The sequence below is a fragment of the Prorops nasuta genome, unplaced genomic scaffold (genome assembly GCF_024137725.1).
Source record: "Prorops nasuta isolate Cenicafe-Biocafe unplaced genomic scaffold, Cenicafe_Pnas_1.2 PNAS00061, whole genome shotgun sequence".
Classification (NCBI taxonomy): domain Eukaryota; kingdom Metazoa; phylum Arthropoda; class Insecta; order Hymenoptera; family Bethylidae; genus Prorops; species Prorops nasuta.
The window spans coordinates 441,042-464,365 of NW_027116858.1; the positions used below are offsets into that span (position 1 = coordinate 441,042).

Sequence of the window (23,324 nt, forward strand, 5' to 3'; positions counted from 1 at the left end):
TGTAGCGAATTAACTTTTTACGATTCTCCGCAATTAAGTAGATAGTCCTGCGGAAAATCTTGCTATGAAATTATTAAGAGATTAACTCGATCCAACTGCTTCCATCTATCAAGATATCAATCTAGGAACATCAAGGTAATTACACCTTTGGCATTGCGTCCTTCGATCGAAACGCAATGACGGAAACAATGTTGTATCCAGAGTGTTGATTAATAAATTAAAGGAGAAGGGGAACGAGAACCTCTTCGCATAAAATATACAACGTTATTATTGTTATTAATATTATTATTATTAAAAAATACATTAACGGTAATAAAAATAGTGGCAAAAGTATCCAGAAGTGTGAATACACTATGTACAAGCAGGTCGTTGACAAGAACGTTGTACTATACATGTAAAAACGCCATGTAACATCAATTCGAGTACAAAACTAACCGGGGGCTGAAAGATAGGCGACGGATCTTTCTCAGCGTGTAGGAACTCAAGTATTTTCCACCCACGAATCCTCTTTCACTCCTCGCTTATCCTCGCTCATTGCTTCAAGGTCGGATGTTCGGATAAATATACTATATACTCTTTCTATATATATATATATATATATATATATATACTATATACACCAGACTTTCGACTCGGCAAACAGGTGTTTCTCCTCAAACACACTCCGAAGAAATTTATACAAGAGGAACGAGACATGCTGCGACTGATTTATTGCACTGGTCAGCGGTTAAACCCGCGACGCGTTCGTTCCCCGAGCGAATCCTCGGAGGTTCGGAAATTTGTGGTCTTAATCGAGTCGGTGGATGCAGCGACGAAGCCTCGGAAGGATCTAAGGAGTGAAATGATGAAGGATGAGGGAGTGGAGATGGCAAGGCTGGAATACGCCCATGTGTATTTTACAACAATTTTAGTAGAGAGTCTTTAGTTGATCGGGGATGATGGGAGGAGAGGACGGAGCAGATTTGGAACCAGAAGGTTTCAAAGTCATCAGGAGACGATGCACTTCTCGTCCCGCTGGCATTGGCCGTAGCTGCTCGACGGTTGCGACCGTTTCCTCGCGCATGCGACGGCGTCATTCGGTACGTATGATATCCTGACGCCCCCGTAGGCTCTTCTGGGCGGAAGTGCGTAAGCCGCAGCCTCGTCGGAGCTGCTGGAGGAGCTGCAAGTCGAGCAACAGCTCTCTGCGTCCTCGTCTATTCCGTCGTCGTGCCTTCTTCTTCTTCTTGGTGATGCTGATACCCCTGAATTAATTTTGATCATTATTAAACTTTGTCATAATTTTCTATATATTCTATTCTTCAGGGTGGAGAACTTGAGACTCTCCCAAGAATATAGATGCAAAAAGAACAGTATCTCTTGAAATATAGAAAAGATATTCAAATTTTGCACAAGACCTTTTTGAAGCCTATTGTTATTTGCGTCCAGAAAGGTCTCGTGCAGAAATTGAGCATCTCTCATAGTTGAAGAGATATGTGTTTTGTATCTATGCTCTGGGGTCTTTAAGCCCTCCACCATGTATACTGTATTTATTATATAAAGAGAAAAGCGTTACTGTGCGTCCTTTAACTCAACGCAGAGAACACGAGACTAACCGCTCCAGGATGAGCAAGTTCCAGGTACTTCTTCCGGTTGCAGACTCCTAGACCTTGGCACGCTGGTTCTGGTAAGGGGGAGTTGCGGTGGAGGCGAAGGAGACGAAGAAGAGTTCCTTTCGTTGTTATTGTTGCTGGACGCTTGCTGAAGTCTCGACTGATGGTCGGTAGAATCCGGATCACCCTGGAAACGGACGCGCCTGGACGTTGGCGTCGGAGGATCCGTCGTTAGGTTGGTCAAGGTCATCGGTGACATCGGCGACTCCGGTGGGGGTGGCACTGCGGCCCCCGGGGTCGGTGGAGCCGGCAATTCTGGCATACTCGACGCGTGCGTTGGTGCACAGCTTGGAATGCAACGCAGTGGCTCTCTGTCCCTCGCCTGCATCAGCCTAAAATCATTCATTTTCAGATCACTCCATGTTCTTTCCTTCGCTTAAGTTTCATTCTACAATTACGTTAACTTAACAATCTACTTTATCGATCCTTTATGAAATCGTTAAAACTAATTGCTCGAGGTGCTTCTTCATCTTCTTCATCTTTTTCTTGTACTCGTATCCGATGTTTGCTCAGTCCAAAATTTTTTTACCTCGCAAACTATCTTATTACATGATCATTCCGGTCTTGAAATAGGATGGCAGAAAAATATTTGGTCGAAGCTACTGGCAGGTAGACGTTTCAACCGCTCGAGGTGGAAAGAATTAGAGACGGGGGATCTAGTACAGGATGTTCCTACAAGCCTCCATTAGTTTTAATGAGAAACCAGTACTATTGGTACAAGATGTATTACCTTGCTCGCACCTGTGCGTAGGCGTTGATATATGTATACTGTAACGAGGATGATCACGAGATACAGAACGAGGTATCGCGAGGTTCCATTAAAGAGAAATTAAAGCCTCAAAATAATGAGAAAGATTTCTCGCAAGACAAAGAGACGCTGATCCGCGAAACACTTGAGGTTTGTATTTCCAGAAAGAGGATGAAAAAGTAAAACTACGTTTTTAAGATTTCCGGTGGTTCAACGCAAGACTAAGAGAACCATTTGAGTCTAACGAACCTCCCAAGTTCATCCTTGTTCTCCCCACTGTGGGAGTTTCTCTCCTGCAGCAACCTCTCGAGGTTCCTCTCCAAGAGAACCCTGTCAAGGCCACCGGATCTGGATCCACTGCACGCGGAAAAAGTATCAGTGGTGAATTCCGGACTAAGAGTACTGTGCGTGTGAGTCGGTGTGCTGGCCAAGGACGTTGAAATTTGATGTTTTCTGGGAAGTCTCGGTGAATTCCTAGGGGATCCCAAGGTGTGTCTCGATCCTGGCATTGGCGGTGGGGGTGGTGGTGGAGGTGGAGGACTGGAAGAACCTTCGCTCGGTGCTACCGGTTGCCTCCTGCCTGTCCTGCGACACAAAAATTTCCTTCTCGGTAAAACACACCTGAGAGATATTCTGATGCTTCCACACGATCCTCGACACACATAAAATAAAAAAGCCTGTATATACCGATCTCGTGAATGGAATAGTAAAAAAGTAAAGAAATCAGATTTAGAATTGCTGATGAGCATCGTGTACCGTTCGACGTTCTCCTCGGTTATCACGTTTACCAAAATTTTTATGTCTTTCGCCTGGAGAACGCGAGGACATTGGAATATTGGTGAAGAGAGGTTTACCTGAGGTAAGGGGGTGGATGGGGTGGACCAGCCGAAGAGTCGCTAGGCGTGGGTGGTTCACCCTTGCTGCAGGCTATGCTGCAGTAAATGGCACCACGACGTGGTAAGAAGGGTCGTCCGAGCAGGGACGTGCGACACGTGGCGCAACAAAAGCAAACCTCCGTCGCGTGCCAGTGTTGTCCCTCGTGCGACATCTGTCCTTGATCGACTCCTATTGGTTCTCCGCAGCTGTCGCAGTACTCCGCGAAGGACGCGTCGAAGCAGCGCAGACAGTAGGGTCTACCCTCTCGCATCACGTACCGTTGGCCTCCGAGCTGAAATTTGGAAATTCCATCAGTATACTAATTAAACTTGTGCATTATAGGCCATTGAGATTAGCTTTTCTGTACATCATTAATAAACCAACGTAAAATGCAAGATAAAGTTGTTTACACATATATAAAACATATAGAGTACCTGTCGATCGCACTCGAGGCAAGCAAAGTGCCTCATGTGCCAAGCTCGACCTTCAGCCTCGGTGCACTCATCGGCCAAAATAATCTCGTCGCAGGCGCAACATCTCGGTTTGAGGGTTTCCGCGTGATGCCTCCCACAGTAGAGCCTACCGTCCCTCCAGAAGTAGATGAGATCGACGAGAAGTTGGCGGCAGACGCAGCAGACGAAGCATCCAGGGTGCCAGAGAGCCGAGGGACCAGCTCTGCTGGCAGCCACCGCCATCTCACCCGCTGAAATTCCTCGTCCGCACTCCCTGCATCCAGCTCCATGGGCTCGTTCCAGTTGGCTCGCGTGACCACGGCCCAGTGCCTCCCTCTTCCGCTGGCCTACGTCATTTTATTAAATTTATAATCGAAGAATCATAAACCTGATGGAACTTTTGTCTTAGCTGCATGTATACACATCTGTACAGCTAAACCAACCTGCGAATATTCTCAGCTCCCTCTTCTCCTCCTCGGAGAGTCCACTGCAGTACCTGGCCTCGTTATCGTGGGGAGGAAGTTGCTGAAGAAGCTGCTTCACTCTTTCGCGTTCTCCAGCGCTACCAGCGTATGGGATTTTGTCCTCAGGAAGAGCACTGAAGTACAAGTGTACCTGCGTGCCAAAACAATTAAAATCCTCAAGTCAGTATATTGAAGGAAAATTGTACACATTACTTTTCAGTTAACTCCTCTTATTACCTGATCAGGCCTGAGTCCAGGTGGGACCCAGGTGTACTCCTCAAGGGCGCATCCACTATCGTCGTCGCTCTGGGAGTGACGTTGGTGATGCATTAGAGCCTCCTGGAGGGCGAGTCCCACGGGAGCAGCCTGCACGGGACTCTTGAAGGCATCTTGGTGAGCGGAAGCACCGGCGTTTCCGGCAGGCCCACTTTGGAACGCCATGGCCATCGCCATCGACGGGCCCGGACCTAATCCTAGTCCAGGACTTCCGCCGGAATCGGCGACCACCCTCTGGTGCTCCTCCCGAGGACACCTGCAGCTCCTGCACACCTTTCTGCAAATTAACGATCATCCTTAGCTATTATTCAATTTATATCTTAGTCATGTTAATTATTAAAGAAATATTCTTTCTCTTTTTCTTTTTCTGCTCCTTAATTTCTTTCCGCAAGTATCATTTGCGTAGTGTTTGTGCCATTTACAGCAGCTTTCAGTTATTCTTTTAATGTATAATAATTAATACTGAATACACTTGACTTCATCATCAATCTTTTCTCGCCATAGAAAAACTGATCCTTCGATTTATCTTCTTGGAACTATAGCCAAAACTGACTGACTCGTTTCAAGTGATATATAATAGCTTAAATCGGTTGCGCTAGGTCGGTGAGAGGAGTATTCACCTCGCTTTAATATTTAAAAGAGTTTTCGAGGCGTATCTACGCAGGCGTAGGATATATTCTTTGAAGGAAAGTAATGAGTTTCTGGTAAATGGATCGCAATCTTATTAGCGATGACATTAGATAATTTATTTCATTATAAGAGAGTTATTAAAGGCTGTCTCGTTTTTAACGTCTCATTCCAAAAGAGTTTCTTATTTTTATAGAACAAAATGTTTATACAAAATTTTTCTCAGACCCCAAAAGGGGAGAATAAATTAATGATATGTAGGAAAGTTTCTAATATTTCATAAGGAGACATTTTTTAGCAACTTTAGTTAATAATCTATATGAATCAACGTGCTACCAAAAACTTAAGAAAATTTTTGTGATTGAGGTATGATGAAGTTATAGGAAACACAATATATACACAGAAAATGTAATAGCAGCTATAAGTTTAAAACATGGAAGTGTACACGCGTGTATGTCACTGGCCATGTATTCATTACAGTGTAAATTATAGAATTTTTATACAAATATTTTTGCTAGTCCATCAATCAATCCATCACCGACAAAAGTTTCTTCGAGTTTATTTCCTCTGCTACCCCTTAAATTTATTATACGTGGTCACTGATACACCCTATATATGCAATTTCAAAACGAAATATATCTCGTAAACGACAGGATGAACGTAAACATGAAAAGAGGGTCTTGGGAATATCTCGAGGTCAACTCAAAGAATATGCAAAAGAAACACGAAAAGTGCAAATTAAAAAATTCAAGGTGACTTTCGTATCTCCTTTTCAACGTGTCTTTCATGGTCAAATCAATGATACCATTTTATGTCCCCCTCGAAGCGAAATCACTTTTGTCTTGAAAGGCTTCTCTCTCTTTAAAATTAAAAACAAAGATTATTTGAGATGAGACATTAAAATTGGACACTCTTCTTCGTATGTACAAGAAGCATCCATGGTGAATCCAAAGAAATCCAAGAAAAATTCATGATGCAAATGGATAAATATTGTCGGTTTAAGGAAGATCTCACTTCGCTCGTTACGTGTATATTAAGAGGGTGAGAGGGGAGCTGCAACCAGGTGAATCCAAGTGTTCAAGGTATTGCGCGTTGGCCTGTTAATTGGTTCACGGTAGATCGGAGATTATCGCTGTCGGGTGAATGGGATCTGCGTATGACGAAGTGGGTATCGAGGTGGATTCTCCAATGAAACTGACAGAGACGAGGCCAGATATCTAGTAGAGCATCCGGAGTGATCGAACCGGCTAGTAAGAAGTATAACGCGTACTGTACCTACATACATATATATATATATATATATATATATAATAGAAAAGAACGGTAGCTTCGACTTCGATAAAGTCAAACCACGCTCGATCAACCTCGACGAGTATCTACATTGAGAAAAGTAGGCGATGACCGTGCAAGAAGAGGGACTCGCGGCGAAGAGAAACTTACTCCTGCACACCTGCGTCGGGTACATTGCAACCAGGAAGAAGAACGGGAGAATCCTCATCCGTTCCACGAAATCTTTCAGAATTCAAGGCATTCCTCCGCTGACACTCGATCGCATCACTATTTTCAGCTATTCCTCCGCAAGGTAGTGGTATATTGTTCTCCACGCTCGCCTCGCAGTTCCTTTCAATCCTGCAGTCGAAGCTAAATGGCTTCCTCCCGCTACTCCTCTCCCGAGGACAGCCATTGTAGCGTCCAACTCCGTTGCGATCTCTCGCTCCCTCGTCGACTATTGGTATCCCAAGGTCACAGCAGGCACCATTGAGGAATTCGACGCATTTCTCCGTGGGACTGGTCCTCCTTACCGGGGCAAACTCCGGACAGCCAACCACCGACGCTAAAACGTCCTCCTCGACCTCGTCGACTTCTCGACGGTTCCTCAGGAACTCGTCAAGATAGTGTTCTCCGTCGGTATCGGGAAGATCGTAAAGACTGGCTGGTACCCAAGACGCCTGCGTCTGTACCTGGCCTTCGACAGAGTCCTCAACCTGGAGCCTGTCCGAACCTTGATCATCATTCCTGATATTCTCGTTCTTCCTCGCGTAGAGCCTCCTCAGGTACGCTTCCTGATGACTCCTCGTGGCCCAGCATCCTCCGGACCACCATCTCTTCGACCCCAGCAACGAGGTCCTTCTTCTTCTCGCCAAACTCGACATCCTTCTTCAGCGACTCTCAAGAGACTCTTAACGGGCTCTCAAGCAACTTTCAGACTCGGTGGTATCTCTATTCGCACCGTGGCATCCATCTCGCAAACTCTGTCCGTAACTCCTCCTTCGTTGTACTTTTCATCCTACGAGACGGCCGTCCACAACTTTCATCCTTATTGTATTAGCGATGATCGTACGCGTGGACATTGTTCACCGTTAGGATCGGCCGTTTCCTTCCGTGCATCCATCACGGGTGAATCGGTAACTGCCATGACGCACACACACAGATGCAATTAGTCCGAAGCCAATGGGAATTTCTCGCTTCGTGAAATCATCGTTGCTTCTTGCGCATCCAGGGTAAAGAGACTAATTCGGAGCCGGTTGTTATATACTGCAGGTATAGGCAGGGAGAGGGAGACTCGTCGAGGACGCTGTGAAAGCGGTCCTGGCGAATGGACGAGGGAGGTAGGTGGCAGAGGGGAGGGTCGTTTCGTATAACCGGTAGTCCCTCGCAGATTAACACTTTAATAGACGCGGCTACTGGGCCACTGCATCACTGCATCGCAGGGATAACATCTCCTCGCGGTAATGCGCCACGCACTTCTCGCTTCTTCCACCCTCCGCCCCCGGAACTCGAGATTCGCTCCTCGCGATATAGTCCAGTTTCGCGCTGCTCCTGCACCAGGAGTCCTTGCCGACGACCTTCGCGCTCGCCTCCGGACAACATCCAATGAAGATTATCTCTTGGTCTCTTTAAAAATCGCTCGTTGAAAAACCAGAAGCTGAGGAAGAAGACACCGAATCCTGGTACCACACTCGCGCAAGAATTCTCCCACTTTTACAAACTTTAAACTTGATTCCTTTAGTTCTTGAAGACTGTGAAACACTGGGACTCTTCAAGTTCGACGCACGTGAATATTTCGACGACGCTGACAGGCGAGAGAAAGGATGTGTTTTTCTCTCGGTTATCTATATATATATATATATATGTATATAATAGTCTTCGACGAGAGAAAGAGCTTGAAAGGTTTAACGGCGCGGGACCTGGCGAGGTTGAGCGGACACTGAGCGTACCGTACAACGTCTGTTCTGGGCCCGAGCAGCGCTCCACGCCGCGAAGAAAGGGGGAAATTGGGCCCGGTGGTGGGGGAACTTGCGTGAATGCGTGAGTGCTCGCACACACAGGGACTCCGGGGCACCTCGCCGCAACCGCGTACCTTGGCAGTTTCTTCTTGGTTGCGCGATATATTTATATTGGATTCTAATACGTGCGGCGTGTCGAGAGCGAACACCCGACGCCTTTGCTCGCTTGCCTTCTTGCCCCCCTCCCTTCTTCCACACCACAACTACAGGGCGTTTCACGTCAAACCGTCCAACGAGTCTCTCAAAACATTTATACACCCATTTCATTACGCTTTCAATGTTTCATTTCCATACATTATAGCGCATTATCCTGTCTCGTTGACCGATGGAAATAATAAATCGCTACCTGCTGCACCCCAACCGTAGCTTCTTCCCTGGACTTTGGTACCGGAGAACACTTCCGGTCCAGTAAACTTCTATAGGATAACTTCTCTTTTCCTTGAGGAAAGGAGGAATTTTTTAGAGATTATTTTTCGGTAGGATTTCAGGGTCTGCAAGGTTCGGGGGAATTAGCATCCCAATCGCCCTCCCCCCCTCGGGGCGGATTCCGCAAACGACACGCAAACACGCACGCAAGCGAAGCCCGCGTAAACACGGAATATACGTCCGTTAGCTTCTTCGCCAAGATAACCCAGCATTAGCTTCCTTCTAATTGTTTCTTCGTGTGACTCTCGCTACGCTCTACGTGTAGCGGGACCAATTGATTTTATCGACTCGTTATAAATATTTATCGCTATAAAAATATGCAGTAAAGGAGGGGAGGGAGATATCGTGTTGAGGAGACTCGACGTTTCGAAGATATCGATGAAATGATAGAAACTAACTTGCAGCAGGATTGAAACTAGATCGCCTCCCTCCCCCCTCTTTGATTACAGAAGGAATGGTGCAAGTTGCGCGAAGTAACGAGCCATTTCCGGTGCGTCGTAGCATTTTTCCCAAAGTGACGCTGATGCTCGCATAATTCAGCGAGTATTATATGAGACCACGGCGCCCCGCAGGAATTCCAGCGTAAGAAACAAAACAGCTTTCAGTGAAATATATTCATCGATCTAATTCGGTTTTAATGAAGACTCGGGCTCGGGGAATGCGTCGGGGGAGGTGAGGGTAGGAGGAAGACCGTTTGGCCGGAGGGCGATTCCCCGAAGAAGAGGAGCTAAGAGGAGGAAGAATCAGTCCCCGGCCCGCCCTCTTCAGCAACCGAGTTAAGCATCTCCCTGTGCCTCTCCTTCGCTCTGCTTTGCATCGAACGCGTGAAACTGAACGCGCCTTCGTTTTTTTTTGCACCTCCCCCCCCTCCCCTACAAAACAAAAGCGACTCGTTTGAACGTAATCACGCGTTATTGCGTCATTTAGCCAATTCTCCGCACTCTGACCTAATTCAATTCGAATCCACCGATATCCTCGCGCAAACTATACACCTCATGTATACTATATATATATATATATATTTCTATGGTATATTAGCCATGCATCAGAAACTCTCTCCAACTGTTTATCGCGCCATTTTCCTCGATGGCGGTTTACGTATATATATATAGCGAGCCACCGGTACCACGGTATGGCATCTCGTAGCAGGAAGAAGTTAGCAAGACGTAACACTAAGCTAAGAAAAGGACAGGAAGCCTCGGCAAGCAACCACCTGTCCACAATGGTGGAACAGCTGGTACGCATGCACGAGCTCCTCAATTTTCGGACGACACTCAACTTTTCTCCTGCAGGTGCATCGGTACAAAAGCCTCTTCCTAATCCACCGAATTAACATCCTGAAGAATAAAAGTAAAATTCTCAAAATAATGTGAAACAACGTCTCGTGCATCATTGAAATTATTCCACGCAGAATCTCAATCAACAGAAAACGATATATATATATATATATATATATATATATATAAACTGTTGTTATCTCGAAAGCGAGACGTATAAAATTACACGAGGCTCTACCATAATCTCGAACAAGCGCGCCAAGCGGCCTCCGATGGACGTGGCTGGATCTGAATAATTCCAAATTGCCCTGATGGATATACGCATCCCCTCCAGCGCTGCAAAAAATATTAATATACTCTTATAAGGAAAGTGACGCAGCACTGGTGGAATGAGGAGGATACGGACACGCAGCACACAGGCTTCCTCAGCGTTGAATCGCAATGGGTGGAGTACGTGGTGCAACTCCTCGAAGCTCCGGGAACCTCTGGCGTCCGTTCCTCCTTGGCTGCTCGCGTTCCGCGCCGCGCGGGAAGTCGTAATGAGCCGCCCGTGGGAAAAGGCCAGGGACGACGGAGACCTCCTGTGCGGAAAAACACTGCAGGTGGCTGTCGTGCAGCTGCCTTTTTTTTCCTCCTTCCCTCTGTATAGCTTTATCGCAATTCGCTCTCCTCCGGCGATTAAATTGCTCCTCCTTCACCCCTCCCCTCCCGTAACTCGTTCATGGAAATTGGTAAAATTTCGAAGCTACCCAAAACAGAGGCTCTCGTCCTTCCAATCTCATAGTCTCTCCTGTATATATAGAGGGGGGATGTAGAGAAGTTAATCGAAAAGATTCATCAACTCGCGCAAGCTACCGGGGCGATGATTCCGAAAGACGAAGGAAGGAGCATCGGTGGTTCATCTTCTTGCGCCGAAGAGCCTCTTTGTTCCCTTTGGCTCGACGCGGTGGTACGTGACGGCACGAGCCTCTTTCGTTCCTCATCCTTCGTGGCTGCACACGCAGCGAGCTCGCTCGGCATAAGTTTATATATACATCGCTCCCCGGTGGAGTCCCGTATATACAGGATGCACACGCAGGGACGCGCAGATGCAGAGGCAAAAGACTGCGATCCAGCGAGACGCACGTCGCCAATGGAATCGCGTAGGTTCGCCAGGAGGCTGGAGAACCTCGCAATCTGCATAATTCCCTCCTGGCTATACTCGTCCTTCTTCATAAGCGCTTGCCAATTTCTTCTCGGCTCCTGCCAACGCCGACTGCCTCCGAGCAATCCTATTCGCGACCGAGCGTAGACTATATATATATATATATATATGTGTGTGCATGTATGTATACACGCATGCACAATCGCCTCCTTTCTTGCGCGCGAGCAGCCACTCTCCCGTGTCAATTAAAAAGAGCCATCGGCACATTTCCACCGCTCCTCCATCCCGAACAACTCGCAAAACCTCCGCGAAATTCAACTACGATACGTAGGGGCTTTTCTTCTTCTTTTATACTTCCCTTATCGTCATCTTATGCCGAAGAAGATTCTTAGGAATCCTATGAGTTGTCCAAATAAATTGATTGGATCGATTGTATCGAGTTGTTGGCTTGTGCGCTGGAAAAGTCTAGCTGCATATATGCAATGTGTACATGTATAGAGGGGACCATATGCAAGCTAGATAAGAGAGGCTAGCCGGTGGAGTAATCGTCGGATCACTCCGAGCGATTTAACCAGAACAGGTTTCCTTTGCCTCTGCCCTCTCTCTCTCTCTCTCTCTCTCTCTCTCTCTGCTAAAGAGAAATGTAATTAAGCCAATGCTGCAGAGCGAGATGCAAGTGCGGAGCTCCATCGCGAAAGGCGTCCAACCATCGAGGAAAAATTAAGATCTTTACCGGTGTGGGACCAGCATGATTCTTCTTTGGATTTACGAATTTCGGCAATAAAGTCTCGCGTACACTCTTTATTCAAGTTGCAAACAATAAAAAAGAACTCTTAAATTTCTCCACTGCACTTTTATAATGGAATCAAAGTTGCTACACCAACTTCCTGAATTGCTCGATTATAATATGATTGGTGCTGGAAGTTGCTGAGCCGGATTAACTGTTCGAATGGAAAGAAAAACTTCAACTTTCAAGGGAGAGAGAGAGAGAGAGAGAGAGGGAGGAGAAAAAACTCTTATGCTCCACCGCCACGCCGCTGCGAGATAAAAACATGATTAGAGAGTCTGCCGCTGGAGGGTGAGGCAAAAAGTTGGAGAGAGAGCGCTATTGATGGATATGGGACCAGACGCGCAACTCCCTGAAGAGGAGACCTACAAATGATCCTGGAAAGCTCCAGTTTGCATTGTGGGAAATCTGGCGAAATAAAAATGTATCACGAGGATTGCCCTGTGTAAAAGGAAGCAATTACAGGGTTTTCTTGAGCAAGAACGAGAAGGAGACAGGGTCCATCGAGCACGGTTCGTTTGCTTACGCCGAGGTACGGCCCGATGTGACCCAGAAGAGATCAGAGATGGCGGATCTTGTTTACTCGCAACAACGTTCATCCTCTTATCTCGAGCCGAGTATTGCAATCGGAATGGTGTGCCATGCGAATCTCATAAAACGTAGAAATCTTCGGTGGAAACTTGTCTATTTTCATTCCAATTGCACGGGCCCCAGCAGGCCCCGCGGGGCCCGGGGCCCGAGTCCCACCGAGTCGACTCTCACTCGATCCGGTTTACCTATCTCGTTCAATAAACATCGGGCCATCTCGCGGTCGTCGAGTTCTCTTGCCGATTCTACTTACCGACCAGATATCGCGTTGATCCTGAAAAATCTCAATGGTTCCTATATTCAAGAGGACACAGGTTTAATTTTACCGAAACGTTTATTTATCCGAAAAAAGCATTTCACATAGGCTACAAGCTTATGCAATAAAGAATATATTAGGAATCTATTGACAAAATGCGAATTATATATATCTTATCATTTTATCAGAAGAATCGACACGTTAGCATTTTTGGCCAGAATAGCTTTCGGTCCTTCGAACACTCTTTGGAATCAATCGGAATTGTGGTTCACTCGTTAGCCACTCTATTGTCGTCATCCCTCTCTGAAATCCCTCAATTTTCTTATCCTCTCGAAGGAAGAAGAATTAAGACTCGTCAGTTTATTGATAATGGAGGTACGTCCTCTCGTTTATATATATATACCAAGAAGGAGAAGAAGAAGAAGAAGAAACGAGAGGAAAAACACAGTCTCTAGCCTCTAATAAATTCTTCACGAAGATTTCGCGTGCGCGGAATTATTTGCAGTGGCTGCAAAAGTACATTCTGCGAAATGTTCCTTATTCCGCGAAGGATAGGGTAGACTGGCGCGATTCACCGAAGGTTGTTGGATCGGTCAATCCGGCGGCTATACGCTGCTGTCCGTGTGCCTTTGCGCGCGCGTATTGGTGTGCGGGCACACGGTTAATGGCGATTTGGAGCTGGGGTTATGCGCCGAGATTCACCACCGGAAGGGACAGCCCACTTATAGAGAGGATAGCGCTCTCATCGATAATGACACTATACTCGCGTCTAACGAAGCGAGGCGAGGCCAACCAAACCGAAGCGACTCGCCAGATTTTTCTCCTCGAACGGAGTGGAAGACAGGGAAGTGGTGGTGGCGACTGGCGAGCTGTAATTTCAGACTAGGCTCTGCCGTGACAAGAACGATGACGCGCGACGCGTTTATCCGCCGAGTCAAATATCATTCGAGACTAATTGCGATGCTGCAAGAAGAAGAAGAAGAAGGCACCACAACTACGACACTCTTGGGTACTCGTCAGGAGTTACGGGGAAAATCTACTTCCGAGAAGATTGTTTCGCTGGAAATTATCTCGTTGACGCAAAGTGACGGAGAAAGGAGGTTAGAGAATGTTGCGTGGGTTTCCACCGGGGATACCATGTGTAATGCCGAGGTACGTGTACTCGCGGAGGTAAGATAAACCGGGCTGCGTTTGGTTTGTTCAATGGGTCTACGACAGGAGCAATCAAGAGGGAGAGAGAGAGGAAGTTAGAGACGCGTATAAGCGCAAGCTGCAGGCGCTACAGCGGCGAGGCAGGCGAGGCAGACCGGGCCTGGCCGGGCCCCAGCTGTAATTTAGAGAAAAACGGAGCCGCAAGGCCCTACTTTTCGCGTCCGTCCCGCCTACCAGCCTATATTACGGCGGCCCGCTTCGAGAAACCTTGCCCCACCACTCTGCTAGGCCGCCCGCGGGCCTGATGCCCCCTCCCGCCTCCAGCGCCAATCTCACATAACCTCCACCGAGCCGGATTATGTATTTTTGGCATTCCTTAATCTTCCCTCGCGCTTGCGTGCCCATAGAAATTACATGGAGGAATCGCGCTACGCCGAGTCAACAAATATCATTGCAGATTTCCATCGCGAAACGCGTCTCGGATTCTCTATCTCTATATATTACGGCGTCTCGCTTCTCCGACTCGTCTCTCGCACGTACGCTCCGCGAGGAGCGAGGACTCATAGTGGCATAGTCGCATAGACGGGTGAACGCACGCAGCGGAATCTACGCTCGAAACGTCAAATTCTCCACTCGTTTTATTATTGGCGAGGGGTTCAAGGTCGCCCGCACCGCATCCCTTCCGAGAAGTCCAATAAACGCGCCGAGGTGCGGAAAGCCGATTGGCAGCACTAGCACGCGGGAAGACCGGCCGCGAGACAATCCGAGCGGAACCACAAAAATCTCGAAAGATCTTTCCATGCCCTCGCTACGCGTCCAAACCCCTTTCCCTCTCCCTCCTCCTTCCTCGCAAATAAAGGACATCGGGATACATCCCTCATTGATTTTCCTCTCAGTTCCTTCTTTTTGCATAGCTCCCTTGTTAAAGCGTGCTGAAAAACAAGTACTGATTGCTCTTCACCATCTTTTCCAGAGCTTCCCTTGTATAATTTATTCTTTTATCGTGTCGTATCTTTGCTAGCGGTGCTCGCCTGTTAGATGACGCAGCGCCATCTGTTATCGCTCGGAGTAACTATATTAACTAACCAGAGCTCTTCCTATAACACGAGGCAAATAATTAAAAGTTTCGCTCGGGAGCTCGATGAAATTCATGAATCATTCAGAGATCGTCCGGAAAATTGCAAATTGGAAAATGCTGCTGTAAATTTCCCCAGCTACAGCGACGACGCGTAGTGCAGATTTATGGGTTAGGTTGGGTACGTGGCGCCATCTGCGGCCGTTTACCGAACTTGCGTCGTTCTTCTCTCTCTCTCTCTCTCTCTCTCTCTCTCTCTCTCTCTCTTTCTTCCAGTTAAATTACTCCGCGAGGCAGGCAGGCTCCCCGTGACAGATTTACTCTCTTGTCACATGGGGCCGAGGCAAGAACGAGGAACGATGCGATTGGAGAGATGGCGGGAAGGGTCTGCGCGAAAATGTCTCCACATCTGGTGCAGCTTCTCCTGAAAATTATTAATCCCGTCAAAAGTTGTAAATCACGGGAAACGGAGGGCCCCGTGCAAAAAGCGAGAAAGAACCAAGCGAGAGGAGACGCGCGCGCTGTAGCTGGCAGACGTCGGTGACCTTGATTTAAGAGCATGGAAACCCTTCCCCGCCAAGCACCCAGCAGCTCCGTCGTATTTATAGCTATAGTGCGGGGAAGCTTTCCTCGAGTACACGATCGAGAGATTTCTACAAAAAGGAGGCAAAGAAAAAGAGTGCTTCGCCTACCCGCCCGGCCATGCCAACATAACACGCATATACGTGTGTACACACGGACATTTACCCTCTTATCAAATTTTCGAGCAACGAGATTACTTGGGGACTCGTTAAGCCATGCAAATTAACACTGAAATTTAAATGTTGGCAAAAGGATCGGGTTCCGGTCCGCGACTGACGCGCGTCCCGCAATCTCCCAGGTAAAAACGCTGAAAATATCATGGAGCTTAATGAATCGGCCAGACTAGGCCAGTCCAGTCCCATCCCGCTCTTGCTAATGGAATTTCTAAGCGAGCTCACGCGTGTACCACACTGTAACATCGCATTATCGGTCCATGAGTCCAGAAAACTCGTTTCGCTCTATGGAAATATTAGCGTCCCAAACCTGCACCAGCTACCACAGTCTCCTCTCCTCGCGCGTTATGCATACATACATAGAGATATATATATTCATACAGGTCGCGGCTATAGTATAATTGTACTTGTGACTAACGTCCGGCACTGTGATAGCTCTTCCCCTCCCCCCCCCCCCTCTCCACCCAAGTAAGCGCAGCTCTCGCCTCTGGTGAAATTAGCATTTCAGTGCGCGCACAGACATATCGGCCAATTGCCAATTTGCTCCTTCGTCACTGTTATGGTTCTCGCGTGACAACGATCTCCCTAAGGACTTTGGCCAATTTTCAATTTCCAATGATCTCTCGTGCCACGTATATATTGCCCTATCTCCATCATGGCTTAACGCGATTTCGATATATTCGGTAAACGGATGAGGTGCAGAGAGACAGAGGAGAGAGAGAGAGAGAGAGTATCTAGAGGAAATAACGAGCCTGCTGTGCAGTTTGTTTATACGATTGATACGACTCCCAGGACGGTCGTTCGCTCTTCCGGAAGCGAGGTCTATCTCGCGCGAAATGTATTAATTAACGATGGAGACCGACTTGCGAGCCAATTTCCAGACAAGCACCTCGTTTGCATACAGGGGGGAACTCCCCAGTCCTAGCCCTTGTTCATGTAAATAACACGCTAAGGAGTAGAATACCTGGACCAAACTAATTCTGTTTTCCAGTTTAGTCGAGTGTTTACAACCAGTCTGTCCTCTCCCCCTCTCTCCCTCTCACTCTCTCTCTTTCTCTCTCTCTTTGTAGAAATTCTATCAAACAGAAAAATAACTATAATACACTTGTGCGTGCATGCACAAGCATCGGTAAGAAGATCGGTAGGTAAAGCAGAGCTCGCACCTACCAAGGTGTGGCGGCAGCACCTATCGATAATCTACGAGCAGCGAGTTATCTTAAGTAAATATTTTCGAAGCGGAGGCTGTGCACTGGTTGTTGCAGGATATTCTCGTAAATAAATCCAGTGCTGTGTTACGCAGAAACTCGCTGACTCGCGGGACTGCGCAGCAGCCGGGTTATTTCTCCGCATCAGGATTAATGCAGATTATGTTTATAAGATGACATTATACAGTACCGTTATTATAGGAGAAAATCGTGAGAAGAAGAGGGATCGATATGTAATTCGGCAAGGAGTAGCTCGTAAAGCGAAATTTCCGCGGTATATCCGAAAGATGTTTCTCCTGGAAAGTGGAGAGGGGAGTGAGAGGGGAGGAGGGGGATGATGCTGGCTGGTTTCATAGGAGGCCCCGGGGCTGCTGGTAAACGCGCGTGGAGCTGGCGTAATATAGGGGACTCGAGCATTTAGCTTATCGCGAGTGACTATCTAGCAGTGGCATACGTCCCTGCTAGGGGTTGCCCACCCCTTCATGGGCTACCGCCCCCGCATCGTGCCCCCTTAAATCAGCCCGCGGCCTGCCCGCGGCAGCTGAAATTTAAACTCCGGTATTATCACTGTCGGAACGAGCCGCAGATAAGAACCGTCGAGCAAAAACCCGAACCATTTCGCCTCCTCGTCTATGCTACCTTCCAACCTAAATCTTTCCAAAATAGCTCCTGCAAAAACTATAAACCATTCCATCGTACTTTCCAACGAAAAGATAAAAAAAACTTGCCCTCGGGATTACAGATCCTCTTAAGGATAGCCTCGATTTTTCTTCTAAATTTTCATTCCGTCGTCAAAAGTTTTTTTTTTGCCAACTTTCTTATAAATGCGTGCGACGGCTTCGGGTCAAAGCTTATATATATACGTATATCATAGAATCGCACACACATATACTCACGAAACAAGACTTACCGACCGATGATAATCTCACGAAATTGTTCAGTTCGAGTCGTACGCCAATATTACCGAAAACAATCAACGTTTGCTTTCTTCGGCAAATTAAGGAAACTCATGCTCGTTTATACAATTGAAAGCTGGAACGTTTGCGACAAGAATAAAGAGTACGAAGGTTATAATCCCACTGCAGAAATTTCAATTTCTTAATTAACCCGATCGGTAGGAGCACAGGCTGCGACTGGCCATAACACGAAACGATTATTATTCTCGTTGAGGAAATTCGGTAATTTATCGTCCCGAATGGAAACTCCGTCAATAATCGGATTCTGATTTGCCGAATGGGCCAGAGTTGTTAACGTTTCATCGGCTACTTTCGGATTTCTCCAATTTCCGTCGAAAACTCTCGAAATGGGAATAATGGAAGTTTCGTCGAGGCCGCACGTGTCCCCGACTCTCTTCAGCTCCCCAGCGGGCTTCTCTCGCACACAATACACAGACCGCGGCTACAATAATCGTATAAACGATTGCATCGATTGCCCTTCTCTTTTGCCACCAGTGAAGCGAAGATTGACGACTCTCTCCCTCTCTCTCTCTCTCTCTCTCTCTTCAGCTTTCGACGCTTCGCCCGATTCGCTGCTATTTTATTATTCCACAGCTGGTTCTTCTGAGCGTCGCGACGCCTCCGAGACGCCTCTCTCCCAATTAATTTCGACGACCTGGCGATCGTAAAAGCCACGTTGGGGACAATGACGAACGAATTCCTTCGTTCCAATTGGACCGCGATAAAACAACCTTGACTAACCCGGCATTCCCGTTAAAACGCCTCGCCTCTCTACACTTCCTTCCCATCTCATCGATAATCCCGCCAAAGTGATTTTTCTAATCAAATTAATTTTATGTCCGCGATGCTCTCACGTTCTTCCAAACGTTAAATTTTTATTCTCCTAATCTGATCGATGTTCATTAATAAAACGATGACTCCTTTTTTTTATAATTCTAGTGTCTCCCCATTCTACGTGTTATATCGCTTTCATACATATATATTATTTATATGATTAAACTTTTGTTTAAAAGTAGTATATATCATGTAACGTGAAATGTATATAGATTATTGGGGCGAAAGTGTCCCTTGGAAAAATACTTTTATTAGCAAAGCAAATACCTTAAGGCTATGTTATGATTGGTCAATTCGATAATTCGACTAATCATGGCGGGTCTTAATTTTAAGCAGCGCTATCATAGTGCTAAACTGTCTAAACATGCTTAATGATGATCGAATTCTTTGCTGAATTTAGAATGCTGATCGCTGATTGGTTATAAAAATGCAGATTATCAATCAGTAATCGCACCTGATTGGCCAGACAAAGATCCAACCAATCAGATTGGATTACGCCACTTCTGGATGAGCACGTTGCTCGTCAAAAGTGACAGTTCAGTTTCCGATTCTGCACGTGGTGCTTATTGTCGGTGAATCGCGCGCGCCGGTTTTTTTTTTCGTCGTTACGCCGACAACCCATTAATTAATCGCGATTAAAAATAATTCAATACTTCGTTTTAATCACACAAGTGGAGTTTAATTATTATATTCGTTTAATTTTACCCCACGGAAAAAATTTCTAAACCAATATACAAAATTTTTCTTATAACAATAAATAAAATGAATTAATGCGACAGATAGATTCATTCTTTTAACGAATAGTTTAGTACGTAATGAACTATTCGTTATTACACGAATGATTTTATTTGTTATATCAACGAAATTTATCCATTGTTATAACAAAAGAATTGTTCATTGAATGAGGAGATTTTTCGCAGTGCAGGTTTAATTAAATTGATATAACAATGAAATGCATGGTGTGATTTAAATAAAAGTATTTACGCACGTAGGAATTCGTCTGAATATCGGAAAAAATTCGTAAATAAAGAGTAGAGTGCGCGGCGCGAGTGATGTGCAATGTTTTGGAGCATGCAGCGGCCAAGGGCAACAGCCTCAAGGACTCTCATAGCCTGTAAGTAACATTATTTTTCATTTAAAGCCAAAACAGACTTCAAAATATATAATCAAAAAGATTAAAATTGAATAACATGGAATTTCGTTTGTTTATGTTACAGTGGGCGACCTCACTTTGAGGTGTAAGTGCGCGAATCGAACGTCCGCGTCGCGAAGTGAAATTTTAAACCCGTTTATCGAAGTGAAGTTATTAAAGTTTCGCGTCGTATAGTGCAATTTTTTAGCTTCGATTTACGCAGTATAATTTTTAATCTTCCGCGTCGTGCAGTGAAATATAAAAAATCCGCGTTGCGTCGCGTCGCGTCGCGTCGCGTCGCGTCGCGTCGCGTCGCGCCGTATTAATTTATCGCGAGTGCCTTCGTCATCATATCCTGCAGCCTGCTGAGCAGATGGATCATCGTTGGAATTTCGCCGAATGAGTGAGTCCCACGGGTAAAACTGTGGATTTTGCTTATTTAACCTAAGAATGACCGAGAGAACCTACCGATAGATTCCAATCGGTCCTTCTTCGGTTAAAACCATTTTTTTCATTTTTTCTTGTGTTTTCAGGTTTAGATTTCCGATTAGGTAGGCCCCCTAGTTTTGCGTTTTAGGTAGGCATTATAGCTTTCGGTGTTAGGCAGGCTTTCTTTTTCAGGTTCATCAATTGCGTTAATATATTTTGCGTGCGTGTGTATTGTACTTTTTTTTTCAGGTGTAGCTTTCCGATATAGGTAGGCTTTTTAGCTTTGCGTACTAGGTAGGCGTTATAGCTTTCGGTGATAGGCAGGTTTTCTTTTTCAGGTTCCTTTATTCCCACATTTTCTTACCCTTCCCATCCCTTCCCGGGGGTAAGAGCAAACATGCTCAGGAACGGAATTACGCGCAACGAGCTTTGTTCCTTTTTGCTTTATTCATCTTTTTAAATATACAAATAATTTGTATATTTAAAAAGAATAAAGCAAAAAGGAAGAAACATAGCCTCTGTTCCGTTCAAGACCATTGCAATAGCCTTCGCGAGGTGCCCCTGATTTTGCAAAAAGCAATGGATCTAGAGGTAGGAACGTACCTCGAAAAATATTCATATCTTTATTGTTTCGAATAAATTAAATTTGACTATATAATCTGACATATATAAGTATATCCATGTACGAGATATACAAGATCACTCAGATTCGTAAGAGATCAAGAAAAAAAAAAATTATCACAAACTAGCTGTACTCTAATTATACCGCATATAATATAATATGTATATAGGTATTGATAGACGAAATAATGTAAACCACTGCAGTGCTCCATTAATACAATAAGGCATTGTTTCGCATTGGATGAAAAGCCCTGCATAAAACCACATGGCGGATGTGTTAATAAATTTCGTGGCTTTACGATGCTGTTAATTTTAATTGGGTGAACTTATCTAAAATTGCATCCAACCAGCTGTTTGCTCTATACTCTCGTTTGTATATACATACTGACCAATGTATAACATTACATGTTTACGAGCACAGCATATAACTTATATGTAATAATAGCATTAAACAGTGCATATATAGATTTTTATTCGCATTATCTTTATCTCACATTTAAGACTGTAAAATCGTAATATCTCGATTAGCCTGCGACAAAGACGCGTATTTCTACAATAATCCAGCTTAACGCGCACAGCCTTAATAAACCTGGTGAAATGAGCGTTGTAAATAAAGCACCGGAGCATTCTCAGCCTCGTAATTATCCTTGCTTTTCCATGATAGAGGGGGTAGGGGAGGGGTTGATATAAGCCGAAATAAGTAGGGGCTTATTCGCTAGAAAATGCCAAGTTACTAGCTACTCTCTTGTTGTAAATAGCATCTAGAGAGAGTTCTCCAGCGAGGAGGTACACGAGAATCTTTGCGTCCGAGGAAGAATAATGATGGATGGAAATGGTGGTAGGTGCAGGGTCGAGGAAAATCCAGATTTAATAGAGAGTTTCATAGCCTCTACTGACGTAGGCATATTGCATTATCGCTCGACGACTTACGGGAGATTCGATATTCAATATGGCGACCCCGTTCCAGTCTGGAAAATCTCCACCTTCCAAAGGGAAAAATATGTATTTCCAGGCGACCTTTTCCCCTCCATCCCATATCCAATAGATAGTCCATCTTCTTTCCGGAACGACTTATTATTACTTTTCCCTCTTCTATATATATATATATATGCGTGCCATCATTTTCTTGCATCGTCAGCGATGGATTTTCCAGCAGAACCAGCGTTACGTCCAAAGAGTTTCAACCTCGGATTTTATATATATATAGGGTGCTGCACCGAATATTTCATGCTTCGTTGTATATCTATATAGACAAGTTTCTTTACTCTCATTGTTTTTTTCTCAACGTTAGAGATAAATATCTGTAGGAAATAAAGAAAGGCAGTAAAGCGTTTAGGCGATCGATTCGTTTAACTGAGCCATTTCCTGGTGATTTATGGGATGGGTGGGTGTGGGTGCAGGTTGGCCCTTTTGCGACACCAGGACTCTCTCTCTCTCTTTTTTCTCCTATACATATAAGAGCGAAGAGAGTATAAAAGTAAAAGCAAGCGAGTCGCGTTGCAGGAGCAAATTCTCGATAGACGCAAAGTCGATTCACGTCACGATTCTGCCTGGCTAGGGGTTGGTAGGGGAGGGAGGAAGGGGGGTGGATGAAGCTGAAGAAAGCTGGGTGGAAGAGGAGGGTGGGTGTTTGGTATTCGAGGTGCGAGTTAGCTCGGTATAGGAGGGTCGTGATTGAATCTACGGCCGGCCAAGGTCCGAGGAAAACACCCCCTGGCATTTATATCCTGCGAGATCCTTGCACGCACGGACACCAGAAATAGTTTTATTATAGCGAGCACGTTGGCCATAAGGCGCAACCAGCCCCGAGACGCCTCCGTCGCGACGCCCTAGGCTCACCCGAGTCTCCTTGTTCCTCTAGCGAAACACACGTACACACACCAGGTCGCTCGCTCGCTCCAACTCCTAATGTCCCTCATAATCAGCAAGACGAAGGGGACCCTGCGCCGTCATCAATTGCCAAGGAAAACTAAATCTCTCCAGATGTTTAACAAAATTCTTCCGATATATACACGAATGGATATTCTTCATCATCCCCTTCAACATTCAATTCCCACCCCCCCCCCCCTCTAGAACCAACGTAAATAAAGAGTATAGGAAAAAAGCTACGAGATAAATAATTGCAATCTCCTTAAGACTCGGACCCTGAAGAGGTGTGTGTGTGTGTGTGTGTGTGTAGGTTATTTTAGCGAGCTCGCTGCACATAATACGTGCTGAAGACTTGTTTCGTTCGAAGAACCCTCCCCCCTACATCCTAATGCTACCCGTGTAATGACACGGAGTCCGCTCGCCCTTTTAATGCCAC

At 45.8% G+C, this 23,324-nt stretch overlaps 1 protein-coding gene across 3 annotated transcripts in view; it reads right to left on the bottom strand.

Annotated features, from left to right (window-relative positions):
- Positions 1 to 341: 341 nt before the first annotated feature.
- The window catches only part of LOC136784585 (protein prickle-like), an 85,097-nt gene continuing 62,114 nt past the window's right edge, over positions 342 to 23,324 (bottom strand). For 2 of the 3 annotated variants that reach the window (XM_066745337.1, XM_066745336.1), the window contains exons 2-8: positions 4,430 to 4,745; positions 4,172 to 4,343; positions 3,711 to 4,075; positions 3,255 to 3,568; positions 2,650 to 2,985; positions 1,596 to 1,984; positions 342 to 1,244 (exon numbers count right to left, since the gene is read on the bottom strand). In XM_066745337.1, coding sequence (XP_066601434.1) covers positions 988 to 1,244; positions 1,596 to 1,984; positions 2,650 to 2,985; positions 3,255 to 3,568; positions 3,711 to 4,075; positions 4,172 to 4,343; positions 4,430 to 4,745 — 2,149 coding nt within the window. In that variant the 3' untranslated portion in view covers positions 342 to 987. Of the gene's footprint in view, positions 1,245 to 1,595; positions 1,985 to 2,649; positions 2,986 to 3,254; positions 3,569 to 3,710; positions 4,076 to 4,171; positions 4,344 to 4,429; positions 4,746 to 6,535; positions 8,515 to 23,324 lie in introns of those variants that run through there. The other variant, XM_066745334.1, reaches the window with a different exon arrangement.